General features: G+C 46.5%; 1 protein-coding gene across 2 annotated transcripts in view; it reads left to right on the plus strand.

Annotated features, from left to right (window-relative positions):
- CPT1A (carnitine palmitoyltransferase 1A) overlaps positions 1-20872 on the plus strand; it is a 119654-nt gene that overhangs the window by 54540 nt on the left and 44242 nt on the right. For both annotated transcript variants that reach the window (XM_073573902.1, XM_073573903.1), the window contains exons 11-14: positions 432-627; positions 2950-3138; positions 3556-3661; positions 11676-11792. In XM_073573902.1, the coding sequence (XP_073430003.1) occupies positions 432-627; positions 2950-3138; positions 3556-3661; positions 11676-11792 (608 nt within the window). The remainder of the gene's footprint in view (positions 1-431; positions 628-2949; positions 3139-3555; positions 3662-11675; positions 11793-20872) is intronic.

Here is a 20872-nt window from a genome sequence, read left to right on the forward strand (position 1 = left end):
CAAAAATATCCAGTCCCCTTTTTTGCCTACCATGTAGTTTCTCTACATTGGGGATTTGTACATGTGTTCTAGGCACCCAGTAGTACAGGAAATTAGGCCATAGTGGGTTGATCACCTCTCAGCGCTTTCTTTCACCTTCCCTATCAAAGACTCATTGACTGCGTTCATGGATACAAATTAATTCTCTGCGTCCTGAACCAAAAATCTGGTGCCTGAATTATACCTTCACAATAATCTCCCTATATGCATGGGCCAGGGAGTGAAGTGCTTAGGAGTCAGAAAATCCAAGCCCAAGTGAGGTGCATGTTGTTTAATTTGTCCTTGGCTATGAATGTATCTTCCAGTTCTGGTTGGTTCATCCACTTCAGTGTGAGTGGAGTTTGAATGTTAGAGATGTATGTGCATTCATTGTAAGCTTCTGACCGTTTCAGACACAATACAACATGTAAAGGACAGCAAACACATTGTTGTCTACCATAAGGGTCGGTACTTCAAAGTGTGGTTGTATCATGATGGAAGGTTATTGAAACCAAGGGAGATTGAACAACAGATGCAGCGAATTATCGATGACCAGTCTGAACCTCAGGATGGAGAGGAACATCTGGCTGCACTCACTGCAGGGGACAGGTATTGGACAATTTCCTTTCTATATATACCTGTAATGTGAAAAGTGAATTTCATGGTTACTACCAAAATATGCCTCTTGATTATTCTTGTGTGTTGATGGGGACAACTTTCCAGCCTCTTTCACTTCCTTGGTGCTGTGGGGTGGGCACACCTCATTGACTGACTGGCAGTTCTGGTTCAGTAGCTTCGTTCTACTGCTGAGATTTGGCCTGCTCCTGTGACACATTAACGGTCACTCATGGCTTGATATGAAGTCCATAGTGTTACCACTATACTTGCATAAAGAGATGAAAGGCCCTTTGAACAAGCCTATTGCTCTGGAAAGTGAGAGCAGTTATGGGAGAACTGATCTGGAGCAATAGGAAGGTGAGGGAGGTGAACTGCTGTAAAAATGACAAGTGCTCTTGCCATTAATTTGTCGGGTTTGGGATACAAGATTATGTCCTTCATTGACCTATTTCTAGATAATGTTACATGGCCGTTCAATACACTCTTAATGTTCAAAAGGAGCATACAGAATGCACAAATTATCTAATTTATCACTTGCAGAAGTAAAATTATCCTAGTTGGGCAAACCAGAGAGACACATTACACTATGTAAATGTATTTTACATTGAGCTGAAAAACTGCAAAGACATTATTGTAGCAATAGGGTTGAGGGGGGCAATATTTTTGGCATTTACTTGAGTCTCTTTCCATGTAAAATATAGTTTGAGAGATGAGTTACTGTTCTGAGAATTGAATTTGTCAGCTTTGCAGAATTTTCCCAAAATATTTTTATTGTGGTTGTCATAATGTATAAATCTAAAACAAAGCCATCTCTTGAGGGGGGACGTGTCGCCCTCGCATTAGATTTTGAAGCATGGCTTCATCATAAATTAAACGAAAAAAGAGCTAGTGCTCTAACACTACATCTGATCCCCTGCAGTGAACAAGTATTTGAAGTGGCTTATATGATGAAGAGCAGACACAAAGTCTATCCAAAAAGCTGGCAGGCGACACTTTTAGTGCTTGTGGAAATATCTTTTCGTGTTCAAAAGCATAACAGGCCAATGATATCAGATACTGTGGCTTATGAATATTGGGGGTTTTGTGACTGACATAGGCCTTATAGTTACAGGAGACCTATTTTCAAGATTGTGATGCAGTGGCAATCGCAATGTATTTACTTCACTGTGCGGTGTGCTCATCAGCCCCCTGAATTAATATTGGCCAGATGAAAAATGTTATAAATGCCATGTTTCCTATCTATTGAAAGCTAAAATCATGATGGGAAATATGGCATTAATATCTCCCGCCTGGGGCTTCCAGCGGGCAGTTATCCTTAAGGTTGGGGATCTTGTAATTTTTGGGACTGGAGTTGCATCCCATTGACAGTATTCTATGCGTTGGAATCAGTTGTGTATATAGTATACTGAACGTTCACACTGATGTCCCCAATAACATGCCTAGTAGTGAAAGCAACCATGGCCTTATCCATCATTTTTCAATCAGTTGCATAATTGTCCTTACGTTTGCAGGCTGTGAAGAGCAGTTCTTGACAAATTGGTGGCAGTGGTGGGATATCTGCGTTATCCCCAGGCTGGTTCCTGACAGTGGTTAATAGATTTACCACAATTCAAAAGTGCTGCAAAGAGTCAATTTGCCCTGAAAAAAATAAGGATCCAGTCCTAGGAGATCTCAAAGTGTTGTTCAACACATTTCAAGCTCTTTAACATAAACACCACTATAGTAATGTCAAATTGCCCCCAATACATCTGGCTATGGGTAAATGGATGGTAAGTGGTGATAAATGGCCTGTTCCTCATACTCAAGTCATCACTGCTGTGCTGTCACTCACTATTTGCACAGTTTAGTCAATATTTTATGACCCTTTCTTCCTATTTCTGTAGCTAACCTGTGAGCTGGGACATCCTCTCATTTTCCAGATTGGACACAAAATTGTATGCTACATTTCCTGCCTCTGCTTTTATATGGGCTAGGATGGTCCCTTCTGATTGGCTGTGCTGTACCATGTCATGTGATAGCTGCAAGGGAATATGGGGAAGCCAGACCATCTGCACCACAGGTCATGACAACCTTAACTGGCTGATTTAATTTTTTGCAATATGTAAATTTGGCAACAGTCATTTCAGGCGATTTGTGCAAAGCAAAACATAAATTATAAGTTCCCAAGTTTAGCGAATTCCTAAAGATGTGGCCCAAACTTCGATTTGCATCAAATCAATTTGCTCATTTTGAACTAGTAGTTTTGAATTGGTCTGTGGTTGTAGGTTGAGCTACATCTGAATAATGACTCATTAACTTGTTTGTGCCATGCAGGGTGCCATGGGCCACGGCTCGTAAGGATTACTTTGGAAATGGAAAGAACAAGCAAAGTCTGGATGCAGTTGAGAAAGCGGCTTTCTTTGTAACTCTAGATGAGACTGAGCAAGGATACAACAAAGAAGACCCGGTCACCTCCCTTGACAAATATGCAAAGTCTCTCCTGCATGGAAAATGCTATGACAGGTATTATGGGAGATTTTAAAGGGAATCTGTCAGTAAATTTTTGCTATGGAATGTGAGAGCAGCATTTTCTTTTCAAGGTGTTTAGTATTCCATTACGGTAATTATATTCTTCAAGTTTTATCATTAAATCCTATCTTAACAACCACATCAAAATAGGAAAGGGTTCTTTACAGTTAAAGCAGTCAGTCTGGAATCTGCATTTAAAGAGTGCTGGATGCTTTTCTCACAACAAATCACATTGTGGGTTATAAGTAATTCAGCGATTAGAGAATATGTAACCAGTGGAGAATGGATGAACTAGATGGACATGTCTTCAAATTTGCTAACTATATAACAATAGGGTGATATGGCACCGTTTTTCCAGTGCTTTCATTGTGTGGAGAATATATATTAATGGCGATGTGAAATATGTTTTAGGTGGTTTGACAAAACAATAAGCTTTGTTGTCTTCAAGAATGGAAAGACGGGCATGAACTGTGAGCATTCCTGGGCCGATGCCCCAATTGTCGGCCATTTGTGGGAAGTAAGTTGTGCGTTTTAGTTGTTATACTGTTGTATGCCATACTAAAGTCTAGTATAAAATATGAAGATAAATTCTTATTATACACACATGGTCAAAATTGTTGGTACCCCTCGTTTAATGACAGAAAAGCCCACAATGGTGACAGAAATAACATGAATCTGACAAAAGTAATAATAAATCAAAAATCTATGAAAGTGAACAAATGAAAGTCAGACATTGCTTTTCAACCATGCTTCCAAAGAATTTTTTAAAAATAAAACTCATGAAATAGGCCTGGACAGAACTGATGGTACCCCTGAAAATAATGTGACAAAAGGGTCATGTTATGTGTCCACTAATTTGCCTCACAGGTGTCTACAATCTTGGAGTGGCCTGCATAGAGGGCTACAGATACTCACTGTGCTTTTTGGTGACATGGTGTGTATCACACTCAACATGGACCAGAGGAAGCGAAGGAAAGAGTTATCTCAGGAGATTAGACAGAAAATTATAGACAAACATGTTAAAGGTAAAAGTTCTAAGACCATCTCCAAGCAGCTTGATGTTCCAGTGACTACAGCTGCACATATTCAGAAATTTAAGCTCCATGGGACTGTAGCCAACCTCCCTGGATGTGGCCGCAGGAGGAAACTTGATGATAAATCAAAGAGACGGATAATACGAATGGTAACAAAAGAGGCCAGAAAAACTTCTAAACAGATTACAGGTGAACTTTAAGCTCAAGGAACATCAGTATCAGATCGCACCATCCGTCGTTGTATGAGCCAAAGTGGACTTCATGGGAAACCACTAAGGAAGACGCCGTTGTTGAAAACAATCATAAAAAAGCCAGACTTGATTTTGCCAAACTATATGTTGACAAGCCACAAAGCTTCTGGGAGAATGTCCTATGGACAGATGAGACAAAAATGGAACTTTTTGGCAAGGCACATCAGCGCTATGTTCACAGACGGAAAAATGAAGCATATCAAGAAAAGAACATTGTCCCTACTGTGAAACATGGAGGAGGCTCTGTTATGTTTTAGGGCTGCTTTGCTGCAACTGGCACAGGGTGTCTAGAATCTGTGCAGGGTACAATGAAATCTCAAGACTATCAAGGGATTCTAGAGAGAAATGTGCTGCCCAGTGTCAGAAAGCTCGGTCTCAGTTGCAGGTCATGGGTCTTGCAACAAGATAATGATCCGAAACACACAGCTAAAAACAACCAAGAATGGCTAAGAGGAAAACATTGGACTATTCTGAAGTGGTCTTCGATGAGCCTTGACCTAAATCCTATTGAGCATCTTTGAAAAGAGCTGAAACATGCCGCCTGGAAAAGGCAACCTTCAAACACGAGACAACTGGGGGGGCGTGGCTATGCCGTGAACAGGAGAGGACGCTGATGGAGAGAGTTCCTCTTAATCCTGCTGAATCCTGATCCCTAGACCCTCTCCTGGCAACTCACTAGAGGCTGGCTGGACCCCCTTGGACGTCGGGACCCCCCTGGGAACTCTGTGGCAGGTCGGGAGGCGGCTCTTAGGAGCGGGCGGCATGGGAGATAGAGGCGGGCGGCTGGTTCCCCCATGAGGCGGCGGCCATCTTGGGCGCGGCTCAGATGCTGAGAGCTGCAGCGCCGGCTTCCCACTGCTGCACCGCCACCGGGAGGTGAAGAAAACTGGCTGACGACCTGAGGGAGCGCGCGGTGAGTGCCCTGGAAAAATGGGCCCCACGTGATATCACTCTTTTTACCCGCTCACTGTGCCGGCTGGCGCCATCATTAAGGAAGGCCCTGTGCGTCCTCCCCCACTGCGGCTGCCTCTGCGGGACCCCCTCCATCCCTGGGCCATAAGGATCATTTAAATTGTGCCTGGCTGCCGTCTGTGTAATCTCTCAGACATTCCTCTGTAGCCTGAGCCACATTTAACTGTTGCCTGCCCACTGTGATTCCCATCGGTAGTGGGTATTACCTGGATTACAAATTTCAATTGTTTTAACAAAACACACTGCAGACTATCATGAGCCGACTTAAAGGGTCGTGAGCGGCGGAAAGATTGAAGGAATTTGCTAGACCTGACCCCGCTGAGAGTGCGCGGCATAGCAGGAGCACATCCTCTCAAGTTCAGCGAAAAAAATCGCCAGTCTGGGGGCGAGGAGGAGATGGAACAGGAAGAACTGACCCTCAAACAAGCATCTGAGCAGTTGATGCAGGCTATCATTGACCAGGACATCCCTGACAGAGAAAATTGAGGATGTTTACATGGAGGTGGGGAGACTCCGTCAGGATATGCAGGCCATGAAGGGGCGCATTATGGAGGTGGAGACGAGGGTGTCTAAGGTGGAAGATACCATTGCGCCTATGGAGACTAAATTAGCGAAGGTGGCGGGCTCCATAAATGCTTGGAAACAGAATGCGCCGGAATAATATCCGTATTGTTGGACCACCTGAGCGCTCAGAAGGTTAGCATCCTGAGCAGTTTCTAGAGGATTGGCTTAAGACCACCCTGGGGGACAAATTCTCCTCAATGTTCGTCGTTGAAAGAGCTCACAGGGTCCCTACAAGACCCCTGCCTCCCGGGGTCCCACCTCGACCATTCCTGGCATGCCTGCTCAACTGCAAGGACAGAGATACCACTTTACGCCTTGCACGCCTGAAAAGTCCTATTAAATTCAACAATGCTGTCGTTTCCATCTTTCCGGATTTCTCCGTGGAGCAGCAGAAGCAACGGGCGCAGTTCTCCGAGGTCAAGAGGCGACTCAGAGACAGGAACATCGTATATTAAATGATATATCCGGCCCGGCTCCGAGTTGTCCATGCAGGTTCCTCCATATTTTTCACAGATCCGGCGGAGGCGATTGAGTGGCTGCGGTCCCGTGGGGGATCCCCTGCGAAGCAGTCCTAATGTGGCGGCCGTTACTTCAGATCTTCCCAATTGACTATCTAATTGGAGCTCTCCCGGCGAGTTCCCAGATGCCAGCTATATCGGACGCTCTATTCAGTGATGGTATCCCCTTGTTTATCTTTTAATGGGGGCGTAAGACTGTACGCCTATGTTACTAGGTTCCTGTTTTGCTTTTGCTTTTTCAAAAGTTTTAATTTTTATAGTTGTTTAGATGTAGGCCGCAGCCTACGCCAAATTCTGTTATCTGTGTGGGCTCTCTGCACCTGGTTCGGGCACCATTCTGCACCATATTCAGATGGAGGGGAATGGGTTCTGAGCTGATTTGTATGACCTGGAATGTAAGAGGCATAAAAACCCCTTGAAAGAAAATTAACGTGTTCTCACAGATCAGACATTACCGTCCTCACATTGTGGCCCTGGTGGAGACCCACCTGACTAGAGATACAGTTCGGTGGGTACAGAAACCATGGGTGCAATGGTTTATACATGCTTTTCACACCAGCTACTCAAGGGGAGTTTCTCTGTTAATTCGTAAGGATGTTCGGTGGGAGGCCCGGAGAGACCCCGAGGGACGATTTGTGTTCGTACATGCGCTAATTAACTCAGAAATATGTCATTCTTTGCATTTACAATCCCCCTCCAGCCAATATATCAATTGTTCAGAGGGCACTGAGTTTTGCTTTAAATTACCCAGACGCACATGTCATCTGTATGGGAGATTTTAATTTGGTCATGAACAATCATCTTGATAAATTGAGACTGGGCAACGGAATACAGGGCACATCCCAACTGTCACAATTCATGGCGGGTAGTGGGTGGCTAGATCTATGGAGAATGCGTCATCCAGAGACAAGGGAGTACACTTGCCATTCCTCCACCAAACATTCATTGTCTCGTATAGACTACATTTTTGGGTCCAGCAGTCTGGCGGCTTGGGTGGATGATATTACACATGGAGTCAGGGGGATTTCGGATCATAGTCCAATTATTCTCAAACTAAATATGGGCCATTGACTAATAGGATAGCATGGAAGCTGAATCCTTTTTGGCTAAAGTTGATAACATCCCCTGATAGAACGATAGATCAGTTACGTTGCTTCGTCTCGTCCCACCCCGAAATATTAATGTATTTTGGGATGCCCTCAAAGCCTATCTCCGGGGCTGTCTATCCTCTACGACTTCTCACATTAAGCGGGTGGCATCGGAGGAGGATGGTGAGATGGAGCGACGTCTGAAAGACTCGGAGGCAGCTTATATATCGGATCAAACTAACAGTAATAGGGTAGAATGGCTGACCGCTCAAAGATTTTATGCCCAGTACACTGACACCAAGACGAAGCGTAAATTATTTTTTGCCCGGCAGTCTTATTTTGAAATGGGGAATCAGGCGAGTAAGTTTCTGGCCTACTTAGTACGACAGCATAATGCAACTAACACAATTCTACAAATCTGTGATTCAGGTGGTATGTTGGTTTCCTCAACTGAGGAGATACTAAAATGCTTTTCTGATTATTATGGTTCATTGTACAACTCTAAGACTGATGTGGATAGCCTGAAGTGTCTAAACTATTTGTTAGACATAGTTTCCTACACTAAGTCCTTCCCAACAGGCATTTATGGATGCTGAGTAATCTCTGGAGGAGGTAGAGGACGCCATCAAAGACATGGCCTCTGGGAATGCCCCTGGCCCGGATGGGTTCCCTGTGGAGTTATATAGGAAATATCAGGATATACTGGCGCCCCTTTTGTTGACAGTGTTTCGGGGGATCTAGGAGGGGGGATGTATGCCGGAGTCCTTTTATGAGTCCAATATAATAGTTCTTAAAAAAGGAAGGGAAGGACCCTTTAGATTGTGGATCTTACAGGCCTATATCACTAGTAAATGTGGATTATGAAATTTTTACAAAGATTTTGGCCAAGAGAGTAAATTCAGTTATGTTGGATCTTGTACACTCTGATCAGACGGGTTTTATGCCTGGTAAGAGCACTTCCATGAATATCAGACGTGTCCAGTCAGTGGTCCAATATAGCGCTCTGGTACCGGATAATGAATGGGCATTGGCATCACTGGATGCGGCTAAGGCCTTTGACTCACTTGAATGGCCTTTTCTCCATGCATGTTTGCGGAGGTACGGGTTTGGAGATAGATTCCAAAAATGGGTCAATGTCTTATACATGAAGCCCAAGGCCCGGGTCATCGTAAATAACTCCATATCTGAATCATTCTCACTGCATAGGGGAACTCGTCCGGGGTGTCCTCTTTCCCCAGCCCTTTTTGCTCTCGCTATTGAGGCGCTGGCAATTTGTATAAGATCCTCCCCTGATATTGCTGGTATAGAAATAGCAGGTCAGACGGATACCATAGGCTTGTATGCTGACGATATGGTGATATTTATGGACAAAGCAGAGGAGACCCTAACGAGTGATCACTACCATAAATAAACTTAGTAAATATTCTGGCCTATACATAAATTGGGAGAAATCTGCGTTGATGCCTCTTTCCCATGCTCCAATGCCACAACTTGAAACTCTCTCCTTACTGCCCACTGTAACTAGTTTTAAATATTTGGGTGTTTATATCTCTAAGGGTAGTAAATTTGATTTACAATTTAACATACAACCATTGCTGGAGACGGTTAAAGGTAAATTTGCGGTTTGGGGTAAACTTCCACTGTCAGTAGCCAGACGTATTAATTTAATTAAAATGATATTACTCCCCAAGCTTAATTATTTTCTTCAACATAGTGCGGTAGTGGTGCCCAAATCCTTTTTTGCTAATCTAAATTCCCAAATCACATCCTTTATTTGGGGGAAAGCCAGGCCTAAACTCAAGCTGACCACTCTGCAGAGGCCCAAGAGGGGAGGAGGGGCGGCGTTACCCGATTTCTTTTTATATTATCTAGCTGAACAGGCCAAGGCTATAAGTACATGGATGCCTGGAGGTCACCTCCCAAACTCTGAGAGTCATATACTTCATGCTGCAGGGACTGGTTGCCCACTGGGTTTTTTTTGGAAATGAGGAAAATAAATGTCTCGAGACTGTTACCTCTGCTCCGTCTGGCTCGATCGATATGGAGACAGATTAACAGGGTGGTTAGATTTGGGGATACTATAGCTGAAATGCCCCTGTGGAATAATGACTACCTCCCGGTGCTACGTGAACATCCGTCCGCTGAGTTCAGTACAGTGTCTCTACGATAGGTGATCTATACGATCAAGGTACTTTGGTGTCATTTGAGCAATTACAGGCTGATCGAGGTGTTCCGAGGTCCCAATTCTTCCGTTATTTACAACTAAGGTCAGCTCTTCAATCACACGTGAGAAGTCTAAATATGAGTGATGGCATTTCGTCTCTACCTTTGATAGGGATCCTCAAGTCACAGGGCCCTCAAGGTCTCATTTCCTCTCTATATACATATATGTTGTAAGTGGGGACAGAATGTGCCTTAGATTCCGTTAAGAGGAAATGGGAAGGGCTCATCCCTGATACACAGAGTGAGGAATGGGAATAAATCCTGGAGTCACCAATTTGGGTATCTCCATCTGCCAACAACAGGATGATACAACTGTATATCATTAATCAATCATATTTGACCCCAATTCGACTCTTTAGGATGGGCCGATACCTGTCATCGGAATGTTTGAGATGTCATTCAATGGATGCAGACTTTATTCATATGATTTGGTGTTGTCCTGTTGCGAAATACTGGAGAGGGGTGACGTCATTATTAACATCCTTGGTACAAACCCCAGTTCTCCTTGAGCCACTGATCTGTCTGCTTGGAGTGTAGGATGAGGAGGCATGGGGTCATTATGTTGGGATTTTTTTGCGGAGGACACTGTTCATGGCACGGAAGATACTGACATTACGGTGGATGGGGAATTCACCTCCCTCTCTTGGGTCCTGGATCACTCTAGTTAATTCGATTATCCCATATGAACGTACACTATACCAAAATAGAGGATGCCCGGGTAAATTCAAAAAGATTTGGGAGAGGTGGAACTCCTCTCATCTCACTTTGCAGAGCGGAGATGTCGCACAGTAAACTGCTCATTATATAGAAGTAGGCTGCGGAATAGTTTATGATAGATGTAGATAGGGTTTAGAAGCTAGGCAGGTGTTACTACTGGAGCATTAACACAATACTACCGCGATTTAATTGATATTATGTTTGCTTTATTTACACACAATTGAGGCATACATTATGTCTCCCGTCTACATGCTATTTGAACACATATATTTTGTATCAAGCTTACCATCTTGTACTAAATGTGTGTACTGTAAAACTGCTTGTGGTTTAATAAACGAATTTAAAAAAAAAAAAAAATGAGACAACTGGAGCAGTTTGCTCTTGAGGAGTGGGCTAAAATACCTGTCGAGAGATGCATAAGTCTCATTGACAATTACAGGAATCGTTTGATTGCAGTGATTGCCCCAAAAGGTTGTGCCACAAAATATTAAGTTAAGGGTACCATAATTTCTGACCAGGCCTATTTCATGAGTTTTATTTTAATTTTTAATTCTGTGGAAACATGGTTGAAAAGCAATGTCTGACTTTCATTTGTTCATTTTCATAGATTTTTGATTCATTATTACCTTTGTCAGATTCAAGTTATTTCTGTCACCATTGTGGGTTTTACTGTCATTGAACGAGGGGTACCAACAATTTTGACCACGTGTGTAATCCCAGTCAAGTATAATAATGAAAATTGTATTTTTTGTTGCTTTTATAAAAAGTTGTGAATCTGTTGAATCAAGTCGATCATCTGTAAATGGCACATAAGAGCAGTTAGTGATACTAGCATCTTACCAGTAAGGGTGTGTGCACACGTTGCGGTTTTTGCTGCGGATCCACAGCAGTTTTGGTCCTGCGTATCCGCAGCAGTTTCCATGCGGCAGTACCATGTAAACCTATGGAAAACCAAATCCGCTGTGCACATGCTGCAGTTTTCGTTTCGGGAACAACGAACATAGAAAAAGTCAATCTCTCTTTCTTTCTTTCTCGCCTTTTTTTTTTTTTTTCTTTTTACAACTTCAACTTATTTTTTTATATAATTTAATTTAACTCCTTCTAATCTTCTTGGCCTCACAGTTAATAGAAATACTGAGTTCACTTGGATTTTCTAATTTGCAGTATGTGATGGCAACTGATAAGTTTGATCTTGGATATGAAGAAGATGGTCATTGTAAGGGAGATATCAATCCTAATATTCCTCCTCCAAGCAGACTGCAATGGGAAATCCCAGAAGAGGTAAGCGAGACTGCAAACAAATCAGGTTATAATATCTTCAGACAATGAGATGCTTTGTTTATGGCATCTGTGACACCATCACAGATTGATCTGCCTTCGGAGTCATAAGTTACCAGGAAAATATCCTATCTTTTCCCAGAAGTTTATACACCACTAGATTAAGGCCCGATGCTATCGCATCGAGAGGATAGTGACACACCTCTTGCCATGTTAACCCTCAATACACACACACCTCCTCAACACACACTCTTCTCACCTTTCACCATCTCCACTCACATCCACTCACTCTTTCACTCCACATACGACCCTTTCTCTCACTCCGTCTCTCATACTCACACTGTCATCGTCGTTGCTCCATGATCCCCGACATCTTCTTCCGCCGGCGCCATCCTGGATCCCGACGTTGTCCACGCCGGCGACATGTTCTTGCGGCCATGCCATCTTGAGTATTCTGAAATCCTGCGAGTGGTCATTAGTGGAGATGGTGAAAGGAGAGAGGAGTGTATGTTGAGGAGTGGTGTGTTGAGGGTTAACATGGCAAGAGGTGTGCTGTTGTAGGGTCGGTGGTGGGGTGCCGAGCTGGGGGGGGGGTGGTCCCACTTCTTACCGCGCAGAGATGATAACAGACACGATGAGGCAGATTCTGGGTGCAACAGGTCCAAGTTTATTGCTCACCGTCCGACTGACGGTCCTCGCGGTACACCGCGATATCTCTCTCTGCCCTCCGTGTTCAGGGCCGCTTCAACACCGTATATTACACAAGGGACGTACTTACACGTCACGTCCCGTCTCACACTGTGACAATCCTGACAGCTCGGTTACTGTGGCCGCCTTAGGCCCGTACACCAACAGCACTTTACTAATCAGTTTCGTCGTAACACATACGGTGTCTTCCACCCAGAGCCTTGTCTCTGCTGCGGTCCTTCCCTGTCAGGACCACCCCCCTGACATTTCTTCTCCTCAGTCCCCCTGGTCGGATTCTCCTCAGGGCACACAGACTGGCGAAGTCCTCCTGTCACCTGGGCTCCCCCTGGGGACTGGAACCTTCTGGAACCCTCCCTCAGAATTTATAACTTCCCCGGTTCCTTGAAACTGTCACTAACTGTCACCACGCCCCCCATGACCAACGGTTTCTAAAGCCCTAAGCTGCTGTAAAGTCCTTTGCTCACACTCCACCCTGCCATCTAATGGTCATCCCAAGGTACTGCACGTCCACTACACTTTTCTAGTTGTTTCCCCACTGTAATCACTGTCTCCTACCTACACTGTGCAAAGCTATCTTTCTTCACTCTGACTAGTCCGTCCGTCCGTCAGGTCACCTTCCCTACACTCCCCCTTCCTTTGTCCATTGTCGTCCTCGACAATCGTCATCCCTGCCTTCGTCGTTCTGAATCTACACCTACGTTCTGTTGTCGGACCAGAAGTTGAGCCAAACCCACTATCCGCGGGGGCCGAACCATACTGGGAGCACTATGCTCTGAGCAGCCTACTGCTACTCACCAGCGCGCACGCCACATGACAACGCCTTTCAAATTGGGCAAGGTACACCCGTATTCTCTCTACGGCGTGTATCTTTCCCCTACTCTCCCCTACTGTTACCTTTCACTATCCGGTACGCCATGATCGAGGCCACTCACCTACCAGATCATTGCCGGCGCCCGCCTTTCCTTCTTCAGGGGTGTCCGTGGTGTCGGGGACCTGACCTAGGACGGCTGTCTTTCTCACATCTTCCCATTCATTTTCCTTCTTTCAATTACATGTCATGGTCGGCGTCCCGGTCTCCCAGACCTCAACTCTTAGATCCTTACCGGATCTCACACTTTCCTTTGGTCCCGCAGACCTTCCCTTAACCCGGACCTGTTGCATTTTACTTTGCATATTATACATCATACAACTTTATAATAGCACAAGTACCCCATTTTTTATAATTTTTTTTTTTCATTTTCTCTTGCTTTTAAAACCAAAATATAACATAACATTGCATTTCCTCTTTCTTCCTCCCCCCCTTCCTTGGACCTGGACACTCCTCCACTTTTCCGTATCCCCGTTCTGTCAGGTAAACATATTTTCGTATATAAAGAACATAGAAAGAAGAAAGAAAGAGAGAGAGAAAATAGTTGCATCAGTTAAACAACAACAAAATTTTTTTTTTTCTAAATGCAACTGTCCTTATAATCTGCACAACGGTGCCTCGAACTCCTGACAGTCTATACCACTCTCAATGGACAGAGGTGAGGGCTCCACAGCCGTGGAACTCCTGGGGGAACCGAGAGTGTCCATAACAGTCCTTTTTTTACGGGGGTCCGCTTTGCTCAGGCTCCGCCAGCACTGCCACCGCATAATACCCGCGGGGGCAGTATTCCTTATAATAAGAGACCAAGTCCCCTACTTCCAGAGCCCGGCCATGCCGTATAGAGGCAACGTTCACATACACTTTCTGGCCAGTCTTATCACGGATGAAACCGTACCCCTTCTCGAGGTCGGTGTATACCAGCCGCCCCTGCGATCTCTTCTCTGCCATGCCAGCCTCCCCCTTGTCATGCAGCTGTTTCCAAATCGCTTTCTCCCGTGTCTTCTTTCCCTTAATAACCTCCGCAACCCAAACGGAGGGTACCGCACCAGTCCCAGAGTCCGGTGGGCGGGACCTTGCCGAGAAAGGGCGTGGGGTAGAGGCGGCCGATGATATCTGTGGCCCAGCAGTCGCTGGGGCCGGGTAGCGGATGGGAGCAGCCGTGACTCCGGAGGGCTGGTCCACAGGGCCCGATAAACAGACCCCAGCCGGTTCCAATACTGGCTTCACCGCGGCCACAGGGTAGGCCGCATCCACAACTCCCAGCAAAGCCGGAGTAACGGCCGGTTCGGGTGATGAGGCTGACACCGGCCGAGGGAGCGCAACCGCGCTTTCTGTAAATAAGCCCCGCCCTGGTGACTCCGGGCGGGAAGGTTCGGGAACGGGAGCTAGGGCCTTGCTCAATTCCACGTATAGCATAGGGCCCTCCGCAGCCGGGCCTTCCGGTACACTGGAGGCTGCGTGTTGTGGCAAAATGATAGGGGCCGCTTGTGAAGCTGTCGGCAAGGCCGGGGGAACTCTCACCTTCCTCGGCGCCACGTCCTCCGTCACACCACCGCACGGATCATCCCGCAGCCTCCGCTCTCCAATTTGCTGCTCAGCGGGCCTAGCCTCCAGACTCAGGGGCTCCGCAAGGAGACTCTCCGTCGGTATCAATGGCGGCCGCTCCTTCTGGTTCCGCCGGGGCTCCGCATAGATTCCTCTTCTTGTCCATGGACCCGAAGATGACGTCTTCTGTCTCAGCTCGTTCTCCTGCCGCCACTGCCATTCTAGGCGGCCAATACCCCGACTTTCGCAGCGTCTCATACCGTCCGGTGGGCAGCAATCGAATGGCGCCAAACAGTCGCTCCCAGGCTTTCCTTCGGTGTCACTCCCTCTGCGGGGTGGAGCGTTGGTAGGCCTCTCCACCCACCTGTCAGGGTCCAATGCTTGGAAACGTCGGCCTCCGGACACATACTGCTGTCCACGGGGGTACGTTGGAGGGGGTCCCAATCCATTCGGAACTACCGTGAACACCCGGACCTCGCCTCTGCGTTGAAGGAGCGCTGCCATACTGCACTGTCTCTGGTACCGCCCCGGATCCTCTACTGGCCACACAGATTCGTCACTGCGCTCCTCATTTGTAATCCACTGGTAAACAAATTGTAATCCACCGGTAATTGTATTCCAGACTGAGTAGACTAAGTCCTTTTCCATTTTTTTGAGGCAGGTCTGCCGCAGAAGATGAGGTATTAGCGGCGGCGATCCTGCCGACTACGCCAAATGTAGTGTCGGTGGTGGGGTGCCGAGCTGGGGGGTAATAGGGGGTGGTCCCACTTCTTACCGCGCAGAGATGATAACAGACACGATGAGGCAGATTCTGGGTGCAACAGGTCCAAGTTTATTGCTCACCGTCCGACTGACGGTCCTCGCGGTACACCGCGATATCTCTCTCTGCCCTCCGTGTTCAGGGCCGCTTCAACACCGTATATTACACAAGGGACGTACTTACACGTCACGTCCCGTCTCACACTGTGACAATCCTGACAGCTCGGTTACTGTGGCCGCCTTAGGCCCGTACACCAACAGCACTTTACTAATCAGTTTCGTCGTAACACATACGGTGTCTTCCACCCAGAGCCTTGTCTCTGCTGCGGTCCTTCCCTGTCAGGACCACCCCCCTGACGTTTCTTCTCCTCAGTCCCCCTGGTCGGATTCTCCTCAGGGCACACAGACTGGCGAAGTCCTCCTGTCACCTGGGCTCCCCCTGGGGACTGGAACCTTCTGGAACCCTCCCTCAGAATTTATAACTTCCCCGGTTCCTTGAAACTGTCACTAACTGTCACCACGCCCCCCATGACCAACGGTTTCTAAAGCCCTAAGCTGCTGTAAAGTCCTTTGCTCACACTCCACCCTGCCATCTAATGGTCATCCCAAGGTACTGCACGTCCACTACACTTTTCTAGTTGTTTCCCCACTGTAATCACTGTCTCCTACCTACACTGTGCAAACCTATCTTTCTTCACTCTGACTAGTCCGTCCGTCCGTCAGGTCACCTTCCCTACACTGTGACGTCACCAGTTACAACTGGACGGAAGTTGTTACAACCCGGAAGCTGCTTAGCGCATTTATTATAGTAGATTAAGGCCCGATGCTATCGCATCGAGAGGATAGTGACACACCTCTTGCCATGTTAACCCTCAATACACACACACCTCCTCAACACACCACACTGCCTCAACACACACTCCTCTCACCTTTCACCATCTCCACTCACGTCCATTCACTCTTTCACTCCACATACGACCCTTTCTCCCACTCCGTCTCTCATACTCACACCGTCATCGTCACTGCTCCACGATCCCCGACATCTTCTTCCGCCGGCGCCATCCTGGATCCCGACATTGTCCACGCCGGCGACATGTTCTTGCGGCCATGCCATCTTGAGTATTCTGAAATCCTGCGAGTGGACATTAGTGGCTCACCATTGTCATTTTGAAACACGACTGCTACTTCACTGACAGTGGGATTATTGTAGCGTCGAGGGTCTTGATTACGATCGTGTTTAATAGCCATAGTGATGTTTGGCATGACAGTTCCGTTTTGTAGAGATTTAATTTTTTCTTGTTCTTCCACATCACGGAACATTTGATAAGCTTCCACAAAAGGATTAATAGTTTGGATTTGAAGGGCAATAATGTTCATCAATGTAGGATGACATTTTTGATTTTCTTTACATCGTAAGCGTTGTTCGTTTGCGGTAGTGGTATCGAGAATGTAAAGTTGGGCAAATGCGCGTTGCTGGTCATCTGAGGGATGTAGTGTTTCAGTTCTATGATAGATCTGGCCATGTATGCGGAAACAGTATGGGCCATATCCAGGAGGTGGTGAAATATTTGCACCCATGGAGGCAAAAGCAAAGGAACTGTTAATACTTTGAATATTATCCATGAAATTTTTGCTAAATTCACTTTGCCCTTTCAGCAAACGTGTAAAGACATCAGGATATTGTAGTATGGGTACATGGACTTTACCCTTCTGACAGCAGAGCGTAAAGTTGTTATCAGAAGGTATCTCTGCTACAAAATGCAAAGCTTCGCAATGCTCACATACATGGGTCATGTCACCACAGCTGTGTTCGGTAATACTATTTTCATCATTAGTGAAAATGTGAGGTTGTAGTAGAAGTGCATGTCCAACCGATGGTGTGCGCCTAGTTTTGAGACCAACGTATATTTGTCTTGGTTGCACTTTCTGCGGGCTAACTGCAGCTTGTATGTGAAGAAACTGTGCGTTGGTATTGACTAATGGTGGTATTGATAGGGAAGAAACAGATTGCTGATTAGTTATGTCAGTGAATGGCATATAGGATGAAGTGTGGTAGTAACTTGTTCCACATGCTGATGTGGAAGCATCCTGTTGTGAGTCTACTAATAATGATGAGGAAGAAGCCGTCTGTTGTTGGCGGTGATGGCGTGTAGAGGCTTCTTCAGCCAATGTAATAGATTTAGAGTTAGGGGATTCGTGTGTGAGACGACGGCGTTTATAAGCCTTAATCTTGTCAAGTCTATGCTGTTTTTCCTCAGGAGTCTCATTAGCACGGCGTTGTTTTTGTCGTAGTGCTAAAGCTGCTTTCCTTTCACTGGCATTGGCATACTGTGCATCGGTATTGAATGGTGGTATTGATAGGGCAGAAACAGATTGCAGATTAGTTATGTCAGTGAACGGCATATGGGATGAAGTGTAGCAGTAAATTGTTCCACATGCTGATGTGGAAGCATCCTGTTGTGAGTCTAATAATAATGATGAGGAAGAGGCCGTCTGTTGTCGGCGGTGACGGCGTGCAGAGGCTTCTTCAGCCAATCTTATGGATTTAGAGTTAGGGGATTCGTGTGTGAGGCGACGGCGTTTATAAGCCTTAATCTTCTCAAGGCGATGGTGTTTTTCCTCAGGAGTCTCATTAGCACAGCGTTGTTTTTGTCGTAGTGCTAAAGCCGCTTTCCTTTCACTGGCATTGGCATACTTTTTGTTATGACTCATGTTGGCACAGGTAAAGGAGTCTATTTGGCAGTTATCTGGCAGTGAAGAAGGCGTCCTGGAGTATTGTAGAGTAAACAGATACTAATTGACCCTGTAAATGCCCAGCAGTAGTTATGAAGCGGTAGTGGCAAATTGGCCCTGTAGTTAGACACCGGCAGAGGAGCAAGGCAGCAGTAGTTATGGCGGTAGAGGCAAATTGGCCCTGTAATTAGACACCGGCAGAGGAGCAAGGCAGCAGTAGTTATGGCGGTAGAGGCAAATTGGCCCTGTAATTAGACACCGGCAGAGGAGCAAGGCAGCAGTAGTTATGGCGGTAGAGGCAAATTGGCCCTGTAATTAGACACCGGCAGAGGAGCAAGGCAGCAGTAGTTATGGCGGTAGAGGCAAATTGGCCCTGTAATTAGACACAGGCAGTGAACAGTCAGAGGAGCAAGGCAGCAGTAGTTATGGCGGTATTGGCAAATTGGCCCTGTAATTAGACACCAGCAGAGGAGCAATGCAGCAGTAGTTATGGCGGTAGAGGCAAATTGGCCCTGTAATTAGACACCGGCAGAGGAGCAAGGCAGCAGTAGTTATGGCGGTAGAGGCACATTGGCCCTGTAATTAGACACTGGCAGAGGAGCAAGGTAGCAGTAGTTATGGCGGTAGAGGCAAATTAGCCCTGTAATTAGACACCGGTAGAGGAGCAAGGCAGCAGTAGTTATGGCGGTAGAGGCAAATTGGCCCTGTAATTAGACACCGGCAGAGGAGCAAGGCAGCAGTAGTTATGGCGGTAGAGGCAAATTGGCCCTGTAATTAGACACCGGCAGAGGAGCAAGGCAGCAGTAGTTATGGCGGTAGAGGCAAATTGGCCCTGTAATTAGACACCGGTAGAGGAGCAAGGCAGCAGTAGTTATGGCGGTAGAGGCAAATTGGCCCTGTAATTAGACACCGGCAGAGGAGCAAGGCAGCAGTAGTTATGGCGGTAGAGGCAAATTGGCCCTGTAATTAGACACAGGCAGTGAACAGTCAGAGGAGCAAGGCAGCAGTAGTTATGGCGGTATTGGCAAATTGGCCCTGTAATTAGACACCAGCAGAGGAGCAATGCAGCAGTAGTTATGGCGGTAGAGGCAAATTGGCCCTGTAATTAGACACCGGCAGAGGAGCAAGGCAGCAGTAGTTATGGCGGTAGAGGCACATTGGCCCTGTAATTAGACACTGGCAGAGGAGCAAGGTAGCAGTAGTTATGGCGGTAGAGGCAAATTAGCCCTGTAATTAGACACCGGTAGAGGAGCAAGGCAGCAGTAGTTATGGCGGTAGAGGCAAATTGGCCCTGTAATTAGACACCGGCAGAGGAGCAAGGCAGCAGTAGTTATGGCGGTAGAGGCAAATTGGCCCTGTAATTAGACACAGGCAGTGAACAGTCAGAGGAGCAAGGCAGCAGTAGTTATGGCGGTATTGGCAAATTGGCCCTGTAATTAGACACCAGCAGAGGAGCAATGCAGCAGTAGTTATGGCGGTAGAGGCACATTGGCCCTGTAATTAGACACCGGCAGAGGAGCAAGGCAGCAGTAGTTATGGCGGTAGAGGCAAATTGGCCCTGTAATTAGACACAGGCAGTGAACAGTCAGAGGAGCAAGGCAGCAGTAGTTATGGCGGTATTGGCAAATTGGCCCTGTAATTAGACACCAGCAGAGGAGCAATGCAGCAGTAGTTATGGCGGTAGAGGCACATTGGCCCTGTAATTAGACACTGGCAGAGGAGCAAGGTAGCAGTAGTTATGGCGGTAGAGGCAAATTAGCCCTGTAATTAGACACCGGCAGAGGAGCAAGGCAGCAGTAGTTATGGCGGTAGAGGCAAATTAGCCCTGTAATTAGACACTGGCAGAGGACAAAGGCAGTAGTTATGGCGGTATAGGCAAATTGGTCCTGTAATTAGACACTGGCAGAGGACAAAGGCAGTAGTTATGGCGGTATAGGCAAATTAGCCCTGTAATTAGACACCGGCAGAGGAGCAAGGCAGCAGTAGTTATGGCGGTAGAGGTAAATTGGCCTTGTAATTAGACACCGGCAGTAAACAGGCAGATGACCAAAGCAGCAGTAGTTATGGCGATAGAGGCAAATTGGCCCTGTAATTAGACACTGGCAGAGGACAAAGGCAGTAGTTATGGCGGTATAGGCAAATTGGTCCTGTAATTAGACACTGGCAGAGGACAAAGGCAGTAGTTATGGCGGTATAGGCAAATTGGTCCTGTAATTAGACACCGGCAGAGGAGCAAGGCAGCAGTAGTTATGGCGGTACAGGCAAATTGGTCCAGTAATTAGACACCGGCAGTAAATAGGCATAGGACCAAGGCAGCAGTAGTTATGGTGGTACAGGCAATGCCAAGCGTCCGCACAGCAAGTCGGCGTGAGGTAAATGACGCAATTTCACGAATGCAAGATGGCGTTGGCGAAATCTCGCGAGATTTCGCCGACGTCGTTAACACCTCTTGCCATGTTAACCCTCAACA

This window comes from Dendrobates tinctorius, unplaced genomic scaffold (genome assembly GCF_039654945.1).
Source record: "Dendrobates tinctorius isolate UK_male_01 unplaced genomic scaffold, ASM3965494v1 ptg000037l, whole genome shotgun sequence".
Lineage (NCBI taxonomy): Eukaryota > Metazoa > Chordata > Amphibia > Anura > Dendrobatidae > Dendrobates > Dendrobates tinctorius.